General features: G+C 43.7%; 1 protein-coding gene across 2 annotated transcripts in view; it reads right to left on the minus strand.

Annotated features, from left to right (window-relative positions):
• MGLL (monoglyceride lipase) overlaps positions 1–16661 on the minus strand; it is a 63076-nt gene that overhangs the window by 32987 nt on the left and 13428 nt on the right. For both annotated transcript variants that reach the window (XM_088534661.1, XM_010225290.2), the window contains exon 3: positions 8441–8547. In XM_088534661.1, the coding sequence (XP_088390787.1) occupies positions 8441–8547 (107 nt within the window). The remainder of the gene's footprint in view (positions 1–8440; positions 8548–16661) is intronic.

Genomic DNA, 16661 nt, shown 5'->3' on the forward strand with positions numbered 1-16661 from the left:
CAGAGCGGAGGAAACATCCACGGCGTGTCCTGTGCCCCTCTCCCAGGCTGGGTTTGAAGCTAATGACCGCTGCAGCTCGTGTGTGTGCTCAAACCCATCAGCTGTGTGCAGACTCACGGCCTCTTTATTTTTAGTTTGCTGTGGTCTAGCTGCTTCCTGGCTTGAGGCCTTGCTTCATCTGCCTTCCCAAGGCAAACAAAACAAAAGCCACACTTGCATTGCCAAGTGCCAGCTTGTGGTCTTCTCTGGAGTGTGAGGCACTGTAGGCACCTGCTTTTATGATTCACCTATTGTTTTCTTGCTGTCATACAGCTGTTACTCTCAAAGGAAACACTGTTTACTATCCTGAAAGATGCTCTGTGGTGCCAGCAGAGATTCAGGACTATCTGATCTCAGTGTGAATGAAGGACTAGTGCTAGAGTGACAAAATCACTCCTGAAACAACTTCATCTGAGCAAAAGTGGGCTATAATAGTCTAGATGATAGTAGTGCTGCAAGCAGAAGTTTTATCCAAGTGCTTAAGTAACCATCACATCACTCCAGCTAATATTTTTAAAGATTTTATGATGGCTGTAAGGTTCAACTCTGGTTGCAGTTCCTCAGTAACGGTGAAGCGCCAGGCAGATTGGCTGGAACACCACAAAAGTTAGCAACAGTGCTTTTAGTAATAACACACCAATTCACCCGCAGAAGAGCTTTCTGCTTGCCATAAAATGCAATGGCAAAACTCCTTCATTGACTTGAACAGGAACTGAATTAGTCCTACAAAGGGTTAAATAAATTGGTTCGCAAACAGGAAAGCACAAATGGATGCCTACTTTCTAATTCTAAGTTCATAATTTGCAAAATACTCCACAGAATACAGGAGTGAGGATTTAAATCAGCTTATTTGACTGGGTCTGGAGTTTTAGTTATAGTAAAGGCTAATGGACTAAACTAGAGCTTCTTAAAAATAGCAGTAACAAATAATAATAAAAATAAAAATAATGTGCACATCACTGTTTAATAAAATAGATCTCAAAGTACTTACAGCTGTGTATCAGGCCACAGAGTATTCCCCTGCAGTCGGGCTACAGTGTGCTCTGATGCAATTATAGGCCTAATTCAACTACATTATATTATAAGAGATGTATCCAGACCACTTCTTTCTACAGGAGGCGTATGGCCTCTCCAGGATTTACTATCTCACAACAGCCTGCAGAACAACATGCAGCAACAGCCCCATGCAGCAATCTGGGAGAAAGCAAGAGAAAATATAACGTCTGATAGAAAGAGTGTGTTCAAGAGCTTGTCCAATTCATGGGCAAATTTGTATCTTTTAGCAGTGTGCATCACATTTTGCCTATAATTTCAAGGAGCTCAAATTGTTTTCCTTAGCAAATTTCCTTTTCCAAAATGTCACTTTGTCCTTTTCCAAAATGTCACAAATTTCCTTTTCCAAAATGTCGCTTTGGCTCTGAGAACTAGGGCTACAAAACCCGTCGTTTTCTGCCAGAACAGCTGGAGTTGAAAAGTGATTAGTTCCAATTTGACTGGGGCTCATCAGCTGCAGGCAGACTGGTCTCCCCCTTTATCTCGAGTTAATCTTGCTCTTTGTTTTCCAGCATAATTCATGTAACCCTTTCCATGAGGCTGGCTCTCAACTTTACTTGAGAATCCTCACAGCTCAGAGCTATTTGTTTTATAGGAGGACTTTGCTCTAGGTTCGTAGAGTCTTTTCTCACTTCCTAAGGAATTACGTCATGTCCAGTAGCACCTGAACTCTCATCTGGTAGTTACGCACTGTGGTTTCACCTTCTGCATGCTCTGCACATGTTATGCACTCTTCAGTGCTGCCCTTGAAGGTAGATAAGCCAACTGGCACCTCCATTCAACAGATGGAGAAGGAAAGGCTTGACAGAGAGAGCCTGGCTTGGGACCACTCTGAATCACAGGTCAAAACAGGGATGAAACTGTAGAACATAAGCAGTGCTCTTGCAGACAGACCAAAGCACCGTCTCCTCTGAGATCCCAGTGCTAACAGCAGCCTGTGGAACATGCTCAAAGAGAGGACAGAAGTGGGGCAGATGCACATGGCTCTTCCCTGGTATATCCTCTCAGCTTCTCCTTCTACCCACACGCTCTGCAGCAGACATCACGGCCTACTTTGCACATAGCAGCAGTGTTTATGACTCAGTCTTTCCCTCAGTTAAAAGAAGAGAAAGGATGAGGCACAGCACTGAATTCCAGAAAGGGCTCCACTGGTCTCACATGATAGTTAATGTGGATCAATGCTCAAAGAAGCATCTATCTGGAAATTCTCTTATAACCCTACTATTTTTTGATATGTCACAAGGTTTGTGTGGCAGTTTTGGAACTATACATACAAAGATTTATGTCCATACATGTATCATGGTGGGACAGATTGACGACCCCTTAGCAGGTCTGTCCAACACAAATGAGTGATCATAAAAGAGGGAAGGTCAGACAAGACGAGATAATTTGAAGGGCTAATTTTCCTATCGGGGCTATACCTGAAAAGTTTAATCTCAAGTTCTGAAAAATTTTATTCTTACTTCTTTACTTGGCAATTCTAGTGGACGATTAGCAGAAAATGTCCTGGAATCATCTGACAAACTGGTAGGGGGTGGAAAACCCAGAGGTTTTGCATGATGGCAGATCCCATTGCAACCACCCATACTACAAGAGCTCTGTCACAGCTGCAGGAGGTCCAGGACCTGCCTGCACTTATGCCTGGGGTTGGGCAGTGCATTATTTTCCTAATAGAGCAACTTTAATAACTTCAGTTGAAAGCCCTAAAAAGGATCGATACAGGACAACAGCTGGTGCTGTAATCTGTTGGTATAGTCAAAGTAGTACCAGTTTCCAGTTTAAGCAAATCCCAATTCTGTATCCAGTCCTTCCTGCTGTGGTGGACATGAGTAACAACAGAATTCAGGTGGATAACAGTCACTTTGAACTCCTACACTCACGTTTACAGACTCAGGGTTATTTCCAGTACTTAATATGGAAGATTTAACTCCCCAGGAATTTCTAAAAGGTCCAAGAGCCCTTCTCTTAGGAAAAAAAACATTGTAAGCCTCTCGTCAAAGGAAATACAAACAACGTATGCTATTGTCTTCTGTGTCTCCACAGAAAAACAGTTTAGATTTTGTTGACTAGTGAAGTAGGATCTTTGAATGAGAGGAAGCAGAAAGAGCACAGACTGCTAAGGGTAAGCGGGCCCCCACCCAGCCTTGGGAATGGCCACCAAGGAAGAGTTTTGCTGTGTGCTGTGTACAAACCTGCTCTGAACGGTGCTTGCCAGGATTTTCCTTGCTCTGTCCCTGGAGATGGCCCTGGAGCCCATCTGACTGCATGGGAGTGCTGCTCTCCAGGAATACTCCCTTGCTCTGTTTTGCTAAGCTGTCATTTGTCACTTGCAGTCCTATCCTAATTCTTGCTCTTATTAATGCTGACGTCCTTCTCAGCCATTCCTCCCTGCTCCCAGCTTGTCCATGTTTAGTCCTTTTTAACCTTCTGTGCAGATCAGCCCTTCGCAGTTCCATGAATAAATAAAAGCCTTCTGTTCTCATCAACAAAATGGTCTTTTAACAGTTGCAAGAACAACACAGCAATCATTTCAAAAAAAAAGAAAAAAAAGCCAACAACTAATATTTGATGCATTTTTAAATCTCCAACTATTTTCGGCTTTTTAAAAATAAGTGTCTTGATAAATTAAAAAAAAAAGAGAGAAAATTAAAGGGGAACACAAGCCAGGAGTAGGTGTATGAGAGCGACCTGCTAACCCATCGCAAATGCTCACCACACACAACATAGCAGTGGGTCTGAAAATGAAAGCTGAACTTCAGTTAGAAACATCTAAGGAATAAGAATAAGCTGCTAGAGCTGCAACCTTTCCCTTTGCTTTGATCCAGCATTACACAGAACTTAAGGCCAGGAAATTCAGCAGCTTCAAAGTGGGTTAAAGAGTAGAAATGTGCCATGTGCCAAGACAGGTGGAGGGTTTATTCTGCACGGAGAGAGAGGGCATTTTGAGGGGCTGTCCTCAAGCAAATCTAAAGGCCAACAACTGCTGGGGGGTTAGGGCTAAAAATTTCACTTTCTTCCTCATCTTCTTAAAAGGCAGCCACATTTCCCACAAAAAGGACAGCAAGTCGAAGCAAAAGGTGGGGTTGCAGCACTGCTATTGCAAAGCGTAAAAGATAAGTAATATATTTTTGTGTCCCTTGCATCTTGGAAACGTTTTTGTAATTGCTATTAGTTGACACTTGCTTTTGAAGCTGAAACTGTGGTGGTTCTGGATTCTGGCCATATAAAGCTACTGAAGTGTGTAAGAGCTCAGCAAATGGAATGTTATAGGAAGTGAGATGAGCAGACTTGGAGCATCACGTGCTTTAACAACTGAAAATACTTGGTAAAAGAAAACGAAACCACGTTCTTTATCCTTTACTTTTATTTTCTTTGGCTTTTAGCTTTATAGATTCCTAAAAATACTGCATTAAAACTAGGGCTAGTTTCCCAGGCTGCAATCTATTCACTAAAGAATTATAATATCACTCCAGTTTGATTCTCCCACGGGAAATGCTTCTAAGAGGGTTTTCCTAAACTGATTGCCAATAACCTAATAAGTGTTTTTTTTTCTGTCTCGTTCTATCAGAATCTTGAATTAGCTTGAATTTCCAATTACAATTTGTGTCAGAGATAATACAGAAAACCTATCAACTTATAAATAAAACCATTTCCATCCAAAATAGGCTGCAGGAAGATGTCAGAAATCAGTGATGTGAAGACAACCTCACAGATGTGATGCCGTAATAAAATAAAATAATAATAATAATAATAGAGAAAGGAAATTGCAAGGTGAGACCTCATTTCAAAGTAGCTAAAACTCACAAAAATGCATAGCAAGATCATCCCAGGAACCTTCATGAAGCTGCACTCCAAGTCAGCTCAGAAACTCTGGGAAACTTACCTGCTTCTAACTTACATTATCACATAAGAAATCACAAAAATTTAAAATATAATAGAACAAAGAAATAGAATTTTCATCTTTCATGGATTTGATATAAAACAAAGCAATTTAATAATATTGTGTGTAAGAGGGGGTTAAGAGGTCTCCTGGAATTACATTTTCGTGACTACTGTGGGATGTTTCAAGCACAGCAGTTTCCATATTACTTGGCCTTTCTATGAAGTATCCAAAAGAGTGAATGCACAAATAACATATCCTGGGATATATTTAAAATCCTGGGATATTGACAGAACTGAGCTAGTGGTACTTATCACTGTCAAAATTAAGACTTTGATTTGGGTGAATACTGTCACTCTATGAAGTGCCAACCTTTTCGCTGTAGCCTTGTGTAACAGGAAATTGTGGTGTGGAGCAGCCTTCGGTGAGATTTAGAAACAGTGGATAAACATTTACAGAATCAGCAGTATAACTGGAAATGAGTTTTCCTAGGCACAACATACCCCAGTCAAGTCACACATATTAGAGCACCAGGAGCTTCCTAACTCACCTGAGCAATCTTGCTAGCCACGCCGTGGAAATGTATTAATAACTGCAAGGATAATGTGACTATATTAGAAATTTTCGTCATGAGTATTGCAAATGAGAATAAATGTCCAGATGAGATAATCTACACCAAGATCGTAAGACTCAGAATCACTGTAAGAGTTGGGGAACGGAAAGCAATTATTTTGCTAGTGCAATCAAATTACTAATGTTACCCAAAGAGATTTGAAGAATAGGATACAAAAAGGAAATATGCTGGTGAAATGATTTGGAATGGACGAAATGGTGGAGGAAACCTTTAAGCCTCCCAGTGTGACGTGAGCGGTTTCGCAGTGGGGATGCAGCTGCCCTTCTGCTCACGCTGGCATCCAGCTACAGCTGTAACCTGTTTCCACCAGAAAGGCTTTATCCTCACTGCTTACTTATTTAGGTGCAAAGATTATTTTAAAGAGCCTCAGATACATTAATTGTCTTTCTAAATTGCCCTGTGTCTAATTTCAGTTAATTTATCTTCTTTGTGTAGTACAATTGTGTTACCATTGTTCTGCTTTCAGGTTCCTCTTTTCCCTCTCCCTGCTGATAAAGAAAACGAAGCTGAACTTACTGAAAAATACTGTGAGCTTGTCAGGAATAATAGAGTTATTAACTGGCATTAGCAACCTGAACTATATTAATTGTAGTAAAGCAATTAATCCAGCAACATTAGTCAATAGAAAAAAAAATAGAGCATTTATGCTTCTCTAGCCAAAAAGATATTCAAGGAAAAAGAGAACAACTAAATGTCTTCTTAAGCAGCACAATAATGTCTGACAAGAACCTCCACTTTGAAAACTATTTTTTCATCTACTGATGAGCCATTTTGCCTAACAAATCCTTGCCATATAATACAATGTGTTAGTGCTCCTTCTAGATGGGTTACAATCATAGAATCACAGAACCATGATGGTTGGAAAAGACCTTCAAGATCATTGAGACCTTCAAGATCACCGAGATCAAGTTCACCATCCTGCCTGCTAAACTGTCCCTCAGTGTCTCATCCACACGTTTTCTTGCACGTGTCGATTCAAGGCCTGGGCAGCCTGTTCCAATGCTTTACCACTCTTTCCATGTAGAAAATTTTCCTAATATCTAACCTGATAGTTCCTTCATGTATTTTTATTATAACTACATAAAGCAGTTACTAAGTTTTAAGGAACAAGGAACTAAAGCAGGCATGATAAGCACGCACAGCAGGCAACCAAAGTCCCACGTAGGCCTGAGAGTCCGGGCTCTGGCATTTGAGAATTTGTTTGTGTAGCCTGCAGCTGAGAAGGTTTTTGCATAGCTTCTCTGTGGTTATTAACATCGATCTAGGTGGCAAGAGCAGCAGCAGGGAGGACAGCATGTGGTCTCCTCTGCAGTTTTTCTCATGAACTTTATGCCATAGAGATAAGCAAAGAGGAACTGAGAAACTCTCTGGGGTTACTGCACACGAGACCTGAAAGGCCTCTTGTTAGACTAGGTCTAAACCACATTGAAAGGAACAAATCATTACTTACAAAAATTGTCCCTCCATGAGGGCTCTGACTGGGTCAACCACCGCTGTAAAGCCAACCCTGTATATAACAGATGATCAACTCCCCAGAAAATCACACAGTTTTAACTTATTTTAACTGAAAGCTGTCCTGAGGATCAGATACTTTCTTCTTCAGGAAAAGGGAGAGTTAATTTCTGTAGTGCTGTGGGGGAAAAGGAGTCACGGGAACAGATGTGATTGGATTCAGTGAGGTTTTTCCCTCTGCTCTTAATGACTCAATGGCACAATGTCTGAAATGCTCCAATTTCAAGAGCATGCAGAGGAGAAGGATGCTTCAACTTTCAACTCAGAAATTCTGTCTTTGGGATCTAGAGGCAAGTTTCAGACTCAGTTTCAACCAAGTGAAACCTTCCCGTGTTAGTGGAGGATCTGTTAGATGGAAATCAGAGTTATGCTGTGATTCATCCCACCTCGACAGCTCCTGTTTTGACTTTACCTTTTGTCCCCTGTCACCCTTAATCAACCAATTCAGTTTGTTAATTTCTAAAGTGACTCTTGCAGGAGGACAGGAATCCCCAAGAGCAAAACCAAAACCAGACTTCCAAGTACATGGAAGGCTGCAAGAGTCAAGTTGCAGGAGCCTGCTGTGAAAAGAGGCTACAAAGGACCAGGATAGATGGTTCAAATATATTTGGACCATCATATACATCGATAGGCAGGCTGCCCCAGCTCCCGTGCTCCGTACCTGGTAACACGCAGCGTACCCACACCACGGAATGGAGCACAGTGCAGAGCTGCTCAAGCCAGCAGAGGTTGGGCCACGGCCCAGCACCGCTCAGACTGGCTGGGGCTGAAGCAGTGCTGCTGTGTTAGCACAGCCTTGCACAAACCCAGGTGCCTTTCTCAGCAGGGCTCATGTGTCTCTGCTGGACTGTGGAGATACAGCCAAAGGTCACTGTCTTCTCCATGTGTGTCCACATCCCGAGGGTGGATCTGCCTCGTTGTATGTGTGCATGCAAGCTATGCTGCCAGCTCAGCCTCCCCTCCGGGATCATGTAGGACACGGGTGAGCATGACTGCAGCAGGAACAGCTCCCAGGCCAGCTCGGCAGCGCATCCCCCACCCCACCAGTGCTAAGGCAAAAGGGAAGTGCTCCCATAAGGAGAGGTGAAAACAGCCTCAGCAATGATGCAAATGACAAGGCTGAGGAAAGCTCGGGGAACTCAGATGGCCGTGTTATAGATTCAGTATGCAAAGCTTCACAAAGTATCAAAAGAACCTTTCTCTTTTCTGCCATGATATAAATATTTCATCAACTATTCTCTCACTGCTGGGTAGCTTTAACGACATTTGCCTCCCTGAAGTCCTGAGCTGCTGTAAATCAAGTGCTGTTTTATACTACTCACCATGGTCGTGGGCAAATACAAACAAGTTAAGTCCTGTCAGCCTCTGGGCCAAGTCATCATAACGGCCGCAGTGTTCACCAGCACCATGCGCAATAAACATGAGGGCCCTAAACGGAGCATGAAGGTATAAATCATTAACTGAGCAATCATCCCACAAAGGCTTCAGAGTTGCAAGTAAAAACAGCATATTAAACTCGGCAACAGCAAGTACAAGTCAAATAAATAATGGCTAAAGCAGGTTTAAATGGGGAGCACAAGCTGCCATCCTACCTACCAGCAACCTGCTTCAGCAGGTGCCTTGGTGGCAGCAGGATATACAGAAGTCAGATGCATGTGGGACACACATTCTTTCCAATTTCTCTGCCACCCTGGTCCTCTATAAATTAAAGATGCAGCGACAGGCCTTGACCTGATTTTGGTTGAGATTGGTATTTTTCTCTGATTTCAAACAAAAATGTTGTTCTTAACTTTTTAGCTTGTACCGTTGGTGCTAAAGATGAAATTTTAGCTAAAGAATAGGTCTTAAAAAAAGGCAGAACTTTGGCTGGAGTTTGGAATTTTATCTTTTGACCCAAATCTGGTAATTTTACCATTGCAGTTTATACTGCAAAACAGTTGTTTCACTCTGGTGACTAAAGTGACTTGTACATAACTACAGTTAAGGATCATAACATGAACAACCTAACAAACACTTCTTTTTGAAAGGCATTATGCAAATGTGCATCTTCAAAGACTCCTGTTTTACCAAAGCTGTTTAGTTTTCTCTGGACTGTCAACAAATGAGCATGATTAAAATCAAATGAAATGTCCCATTGTTTTACCAGGCAAAATTATAACGAACTATTATAGCAAAAGTAGCAAGGACACTACACACTACGCAAGCTTTATTAAATTTGACAGGTGACTATTTGAAATCCAGCGTTAGCAATGTACACCTAATTTGTTCATTTAAAAATACCATCTGTCATGAGAATATCAGCAACCACAAAATTGACTGAAGGCTACAAGTTAAAGATTTTCAGTACATTAACAGTTAAACATTAAATGAGTTGGCAATGTAAAACAACAACACTAATCTCCAGCTAGTAAAATCTTCAATATTATTTTGATCAAGGTTTAGAATATATGTATAGACGGTGTATTCACTGCATAACCTGCTTTGATCTTAATATATTTAAACTTAAAAAAGACATTGGATGATGTAGAAACTACTGTTCTGGCTCTTTGATTAGCACCTGCTTCAATGTATTTGCTGATACTAGAAAACTTGAAAGAGCATCCAACCAAACCAGAAGGATTTTACAGGGCAAACAGAAAAAGCTAAAGCAGAGACGCTCAGCTTTCTGTTTAATACTAATTAGCAATGGTGAGGTTAGGTTATGTTCCATATTTAACTTGCTGTGTCTAACAGATGCTTTTTAATGCGCTAAAGCTTTCAACACGATTGGTGGGGAGCACTCGTTTCTTCATCTTGTCATCTTCCCTTGTCAATAGATTCATGAAATTATCAGTTCAGTTCCCAGACAGCCCAGATTTCACAGGATCTGCCAGATGTCCCAGCTAGAGTGCAGCACATGTTATTAAAAATCCAAATACTGAAGAGATAGAGACACTGCTTACACCGTGGTAGAAGCCCTAAACTTTCTGCATCGGGGGCATCACTGCTGTGTGTATCCTGCCTCTCCCAGAGACAAGCAGGAAGATTCCAGCTCGTTCTGCCTTAGTGAGTCATTATTTTGGATGTGACCCCTCCAAATGCTTCTGCCTCCACCCGTACATGATGATGTGGGTCCTGGGTGACCTCAGGAGGCTGCACCACAGCACCCAAACGTGGGGCTGGCCGCTCTGCGGTGCTGCAAGGAGGGACCCCGCCTGCCTCGGGCTCAGATGCCCAAACTAAGGAAGGAAATGAGAGAAGATTCCCGTGTGCTCATCGCTGGTACCAGCAAAAACAGGCTACATCTCTCTGCCTACGCTCCTATTAGCTGCCTTTTGACAGCTTTCCTGCTTGGTGCCTCGCTGAAGCCCTCTGCTACTCCTCAGAGACTCGGTATTTTTTTCTGCTGACTAGGCACAGAGTTTAAGGTGCAACTTGGCTGATTGAATACAGCCCTTGATTTCTCAGAGAAATACTATTTGAATGTATGAACTCAAATGTATCAAGTGAATGAAACCTAATGGGAAGCTGGTAAAGAGAGCTCTGTCAGGAAATGCTTGCTGTTATTTCATCCCCCCTGACAGCAAAGGCCTAATTTTGCTTTCATTCACACTGAAGCAGCACCACGATTTTGCCTGACAGCAGCCTGCAAGATGCTCAACCCCCTCATCCTCTGCGGAACCACTGAAACCAGGAAAAACTCTCTGCTCCAGAGGCATAAGGGGATCCTGCAAACTCTCCTCAGGACTAGACCTCATTTTAGGAAGGCGACTGTCTGGCACTGCGAGATTGAGACCTCGGACACTACCGAAAAGAGATTATTATTTGCCTGCAAAACATCGAATAAAATTCCTGAGAATGTTTGTTGCCTTAGAAGCCCTAATGCCTGTGACTGTCAAGAGGATTTAGATTTTTGTCATATAAATGTGCTATGTCAGGAATAAGGGGTAAAATCATCATGCTGTTAAGTCCAAATGGAAGTAGACCTTTTTTGCAGCTGTTCAGTAAAAAGCATTAGTGGCTTTACTGACTAAAAATTAAATCACCTCTACACAGGTCTCTAGGTGCAGCCTTAAGGTGTAAGCATAGAGCCATACATTAAACACACAGCCTTGAAAAGGTAAAATCAGTGCAGGCATCATGTCAGCAAGGACTGCAGGATTCAGCTCCTTCATCTAATCCTCCATTTTCTGTTATAAAACAATCTAGATTTGGCAAGAAATACCTGAAGACAGTGTAACAAATATATGGCGCACATATTTTCACTAGCAAGCTGGCATGAAAATAGAGCAAATGATTAGATTGATTGACAGCATTTCTTTGCTGTATGTAAACATTTTTGCAGACACCCCTGCTCTCGAATCACAATGTGCTCTTTCCTATCGCAATGGCTGAAACGGAAGAAATACAGAACAGAAAACCAGAGACTGTTTCCAATAGAGGGGTCTCTGTGAGTCATTTAAATAAATACAGACACCCCGCAGGCTTTAGGATTCTGCAGGACCACAGCGCCTCTGTGCATGACCTCAATGGGTGTTTTGTTGAAATCAGGCCTGCATAGTTGGCCTTGTACGAAACTGATCCTGGGCAGAAATCTCTTCATCTCCAGCTTTTGTGACTGCTGGTGAAGTCCTTGGAAACCGGCACGTTGCAGAAACCGCTGCGCGCAGCCTGATCTGTGCCCGGAGCGCTGGGGAATCCGTGGATCTGTCGCCCCAGGAAGGGGAACCTTCCTGTACGTGTGGACGCTGCAGGTGGCTCTGGGTGATGCGGGTGCAGTAGCCGACCCTCTCCACGGAGCTCTGCTTTGGCTTCCCTTCCTGAGGGCGCCTGGCAGGCACCCCCTGCGCCCCGGCTCCGTGTGCGGAGCCCTGGGCTGCGCCTGCACGCAGTGCTGGGCCGTGAGCTGCAGCACGAGCAGCCACGTGCTAACCCTCACCAGCTAATGCAAGTAACAATTAGGGCTATTAAAGGAAAGCCATTTATTAACCCCTGTTGGCAAACCCCACAATTTTCCCAGATCTCTGCCCTTCCAGCAGCCTCCTCCTCCCGCCTCCCCGCTGCAGGTTGCTCCCTGCTGGCACCGCACACCCTGACAAACACACGGGGTTACACAACCCCGGGGACACAACAATATTTGCGTTTTTTAAGATTCAAATCAAGTAGTGGCTGTGGGTACCTGTCTTCCATAGGAGGTGCTGGTGTATTCCAGCATGTATGACTCCCCCCTGCCTCTTCCCGAGCTGCAGACACCCTGGCTAAGGAAACGAAACCGCGTCCTCGGAGTGGCCCAAGTCACGCTACGTACAAACGCACAGTCTCTCTGCCCTGCTTGGAGAGCTTCACATTAACTTATTGTCAACCCTTGCACACCGGCCAATATAAGTGCAGATAACTCCTCTGTTACTTCTTCTCCATTGCTAGGGATTTAAGGAAGATTCTTCAGAGGAGCAGGACACTGGTGCCTGGGCCAGCGGGGAGCAGCTCATGCAGGGCAGGAGTTGGGACAGGGCTGGGATGGCAGAATGGATCCTGCTGCTTCCCATCTTCCTTCTTACTGGCCCCAGGTTGCCACGCTGCACCAGTTATCGGGGCCAGCACAATTCTCTACAGACTATTTCACCCACTCAGTTTATAATGCAGTTCCACAATCACTTGCAACAGAAAAACAGAGGGGGAAATAAACTCTAGCACAGAGCTCACACACACTAACAGGCCCTTTGAAAACAGGCCTTTGTCATTAGAAAGAAAAATTACTTGGAAACTACATCAAAAAGCTGATATGTCATGAAATCTGGCAGGCCAAAAATAAAATCCAGGGCTTGGACCCTGCTAGCACATAAGACATATATTCTTGTTTTAGTTTAATGAGATAGGGCCACAAAAGTCACGTTAGAACTGAGCAAGACAAGGGAAGTTGTGAGTGGGATGATACAATTTCAACAGCTTGAGTCGCCCATGGCCAGAGGCACTTCTCTAAAACCCTGTGTGCTCTGTTATCATCAGAAAAACGGAAGCCCTGGGTTTGAACAAAGAACTGAAGAAAAGATTTCTCTGACTGCATATATAAAAAATTCAATCTCTTCCACCCCATTCAGAAGCATCTCTCTTCAGAACGATATTTAAGTTTTTGCTTAATATCATGAAACTCCCTTAGAATCAGGACATTCACCAGGGCTTGTGAAATGCGAGATTAAAGCTAAAAAAGGATGTATAAATGCTGCCTTGAGTAAAGGCTGATTTAATCACATGCAAAAGTGCTTTCCTGAATCAGACCCTTGCAACTTAAGCTAATTCCATGCTATTCTATGTTAGACATTTTCATTGTATTTTCATTTCATTTACTATTACATCTGCAGAGCCAGATCACCTCTAACAAAGAACACCTGACATTTGCAGGTTTGAATACTTGCACTGAATTTCTAAAGTATTTTTTTTAATTAACTAATAGAAAAGTTCTGAGTTTGCTGCCAGAAAATGACTGGCTTACTGAAATTAAGTATGACATTACATCCCGTTGTTCTAGCTGATTTGTTGGTTATGAGCTTGACTCTTGGAACTGACACGAACAACAAACCCTTATTTATCAAAAACATGTCAGTGATGGCATTTTTGGACAGGCGAATGGATAGCTGGCAGCAGAGTCTTTTCACTTGCTAAAACTGTAATATCTTATCTAACTATTTTGCTCCCACATATTATCATGCAAAATCAGTTACAGGTATACGCTCTCTCGATAGCTGGGTCAGGGATCCTCGCTGATGAGGAGGCTTAGTTACATTCCCATAACCAGATTATACACTCAGCAGCTTGGAACTTTGTTAAGCTTTAACCACAATTCCAATTCTTTTACCCTTGGCATTTGGTTAAAGATTAGCTTTTTTTTCCCCGAAGGTTCCAGCCAATCATTTCCAAGAACACGTAGTATAAAATATGTCGTTTTGTTCACTGTAACAGATGTCAGTAACCTTTTCTCTGGAGTGCTCCAGAGCAGCTTGTTTTGGTCACAAGATGTGAAGTTTGGCAGGTGGGTGCCTCTGCATCTGCTTTTTGAGTTAGCTCTTGCACGTCGTGTTCGGAGGTGATCTACGGCCTGGAGTGACCCTGCCAGACCCCGGCTACCTGGGGGGACTCTAGGAGCTACGGCGGCTTCGCTGACATAGTGTGTGCTGGTGATTTACACCGTTGGCCAACTGCGGTCTCCGCTTGACAAGGAAATTTATGCTGGAGTCAGGTGCGTCCCTTGGTGCTGTCTCCAAGGAACACACATAGTTCTGGCGCCCTGAAGGCACTGACAGTCACAAGAGGCAATAACTTTTCTCATAATTTCCAGCCCTGTTTCAAGGAGCCATTAAGCCCAAAAGCTTTGCTTGCTCTTTTGCTCTCTTGCTCAGTGTTTTTTTGGGAAATGCATTCCCAGCCTCTGCTATTAATGCCCAGCTTTGCCATGCAGGTCCATAATCTGGGTCATCCCCTCCTTTTGGCTGACATTAAGAGTTATCGATGTAACCACACTGAGCAGTTCTAATGCTGTTTTTCACAACTCAGGAGAAAGAGCAAGTCAGAATAGCAAGGCTGATGCCTGGTGGAGTCTCTTTTGACCTTCTGCCAAAATTGCAGACCGCACGGCATCAGGATGGGTATCTCACACAGCTCCAGTTTGGAGAAACACCTCTCCCAAGCAGACAGACTGAGACAAGAATCCCTCCTGCAGCAGCTCAACACGTGAAAAACCTTCGAGCACCACAGGACATGCCAAAGGGCTGAGCACTACAGTCACACTACAAAAATTCGCCTTGATTGAATAGGTCTTGTGGGGATTAAGATTCTGCTAATCTGCATTTAAGGTGCTTTGATCTATTCCAGTAGAATCAGTAGCTTAAATCCTAGCCAGCACCTTACCTGGCAATTAAAAAACAAACCCTTCCAACAAACTCTGCCTCCACTCAGGCTTGGGAGTGGAATTTCCCCTTCAAACCAGCCCCAAAAGGGCTGCTCTTGGTTTGGACAGCATGATAGAGGTTTAGGGCTCAGTCTTAAAAATTGTGCATCTTGATCTCATGAGCCAGTCTGCCGACTTCAGTAACTGCACACACACATGACTGCAAGTCTAGCCTCATGATAAATGGTCAAGTTGCAACAATTCTTCACCTGCATAATGTCAGGAGGAAATTTTAGAACTGACATGACCTCCAGGAGCTACAACATGGGCAGGTTATCCAACAACACCTGGGAGGGTGGACATTTTAAATCAGTGGGGCAGGGACAGAACTGTACAGTACAGAGAGGATTCAGTGCAAAGGGCTCCACAGGATCCAGCATGAAACAATGAAGAGAAACCACTAATGCTGATTTATGGGAGCTCTTGGAAGAGCTCAGCCCTCACTGAGAGTAACTCAGGAGTGGTCTACTGCAGGGAAAAGAGATGAAGGAAACTTCAGGTGGGGGTAGGACGGAAGGAGTTATCCGAACCAGCAACTGCATGGCTCCACACAAATCTCTGTGAAGTTAACATTTGAGACCAGCTGTATTTTGTTTGAAGGAAACTTGGAAGCTATATTTTAGGGACACAAGGCTCAGATCAGAGGTGAAATGCACGCTGTGTAATTCAAAATTCCTAGGCAGGATCTTCCCACCCCTTTCTTGGCTAAAACTGAAGAGAAGGGATTCTAGGATTACACGGATTGCCTCAGGGAGACACTGGCCCACTTGGAGTGCAGAGCTGCGATTTCCCTGGCAGCAGGGAAATCCTGCTGCCATGGCTACGAGGCAGCAGGCAACATGTACAGTTGTTTACCCTCGGTACTACCCCCCGTTACCCTCGGTCCTGCTCCCGATGTTTACCCTCATTCCTACTCCCAATGTTTACCCTCATCCCCTGTTTACCCTCGGTCCTACTCCCAATGTCTACTCTCGGCCCTACTCCCCCTGTTTGCCCCATGGCCATGAGGTGACACGCGCCCTGGAGACACAGGCAGCTCCAGCCTTGGTGCCGCAGTTGCCTCACGACGCTACCGTTGACTATTGTACAGAGCACACTGGTTTAATCCCTATATTTACTGGAATCTTTGAGGGAATTAGGATTTCTACTGCAGAAATGAAGTTCTGAGGGGGGCCAGGGGGGTTCGGTGGAACTGCCTCCTCATCGGGCTCACAGTAAGACTGGCACCAGGCCCCTCATTCCGTCCTTTGCTCTGCTGCAGACCTTCTGCGGTACAAGGGCAACACAGTTCACCTCCTTGTGCACAAGAGAGAGAAAATGGAGGTCACGTCTCCCAAGGGGAGCTATGAGGATGAATGCACAAAGCATTCAGTGTCTTTCTCAGGCGACTGTGCATTATTTAAAGAGCAATCGTTTTGCATCAGCTGCACAATTCAAGCTGATCTGAAATCACGCCCAACATTTTAGATCACTTTTAAGGTGTAGAGGGGGTGTACTTGAAGAAGTAAAGGAATTTGTGACACAAATCCCCCTGGAAAGCAGGAAGATAATGATGTTTCCTGTTCATTTTATTCAAAATTCGTTTTTACTTGTAAGCAAAGTCACTGCAGATGGAAGACGGC

Source organism: Tinamus guttatus, unplaced genomic scaffold (genome assembly GCF_059628265.1).
Source record: "Tinamus guttatus ecotype Peru unplaced genomic scaffold, ASM5962826v1 Tinamus_guttatus_pri_ptg000580l, whole genome shotgun sequence".
Classification (NCBI taxonomy): Eukaryota; Metazoa; Chordata; class Aves; order Tinamiformes; family Tinamidae; genus Tinamus; species Tinamus guttatus.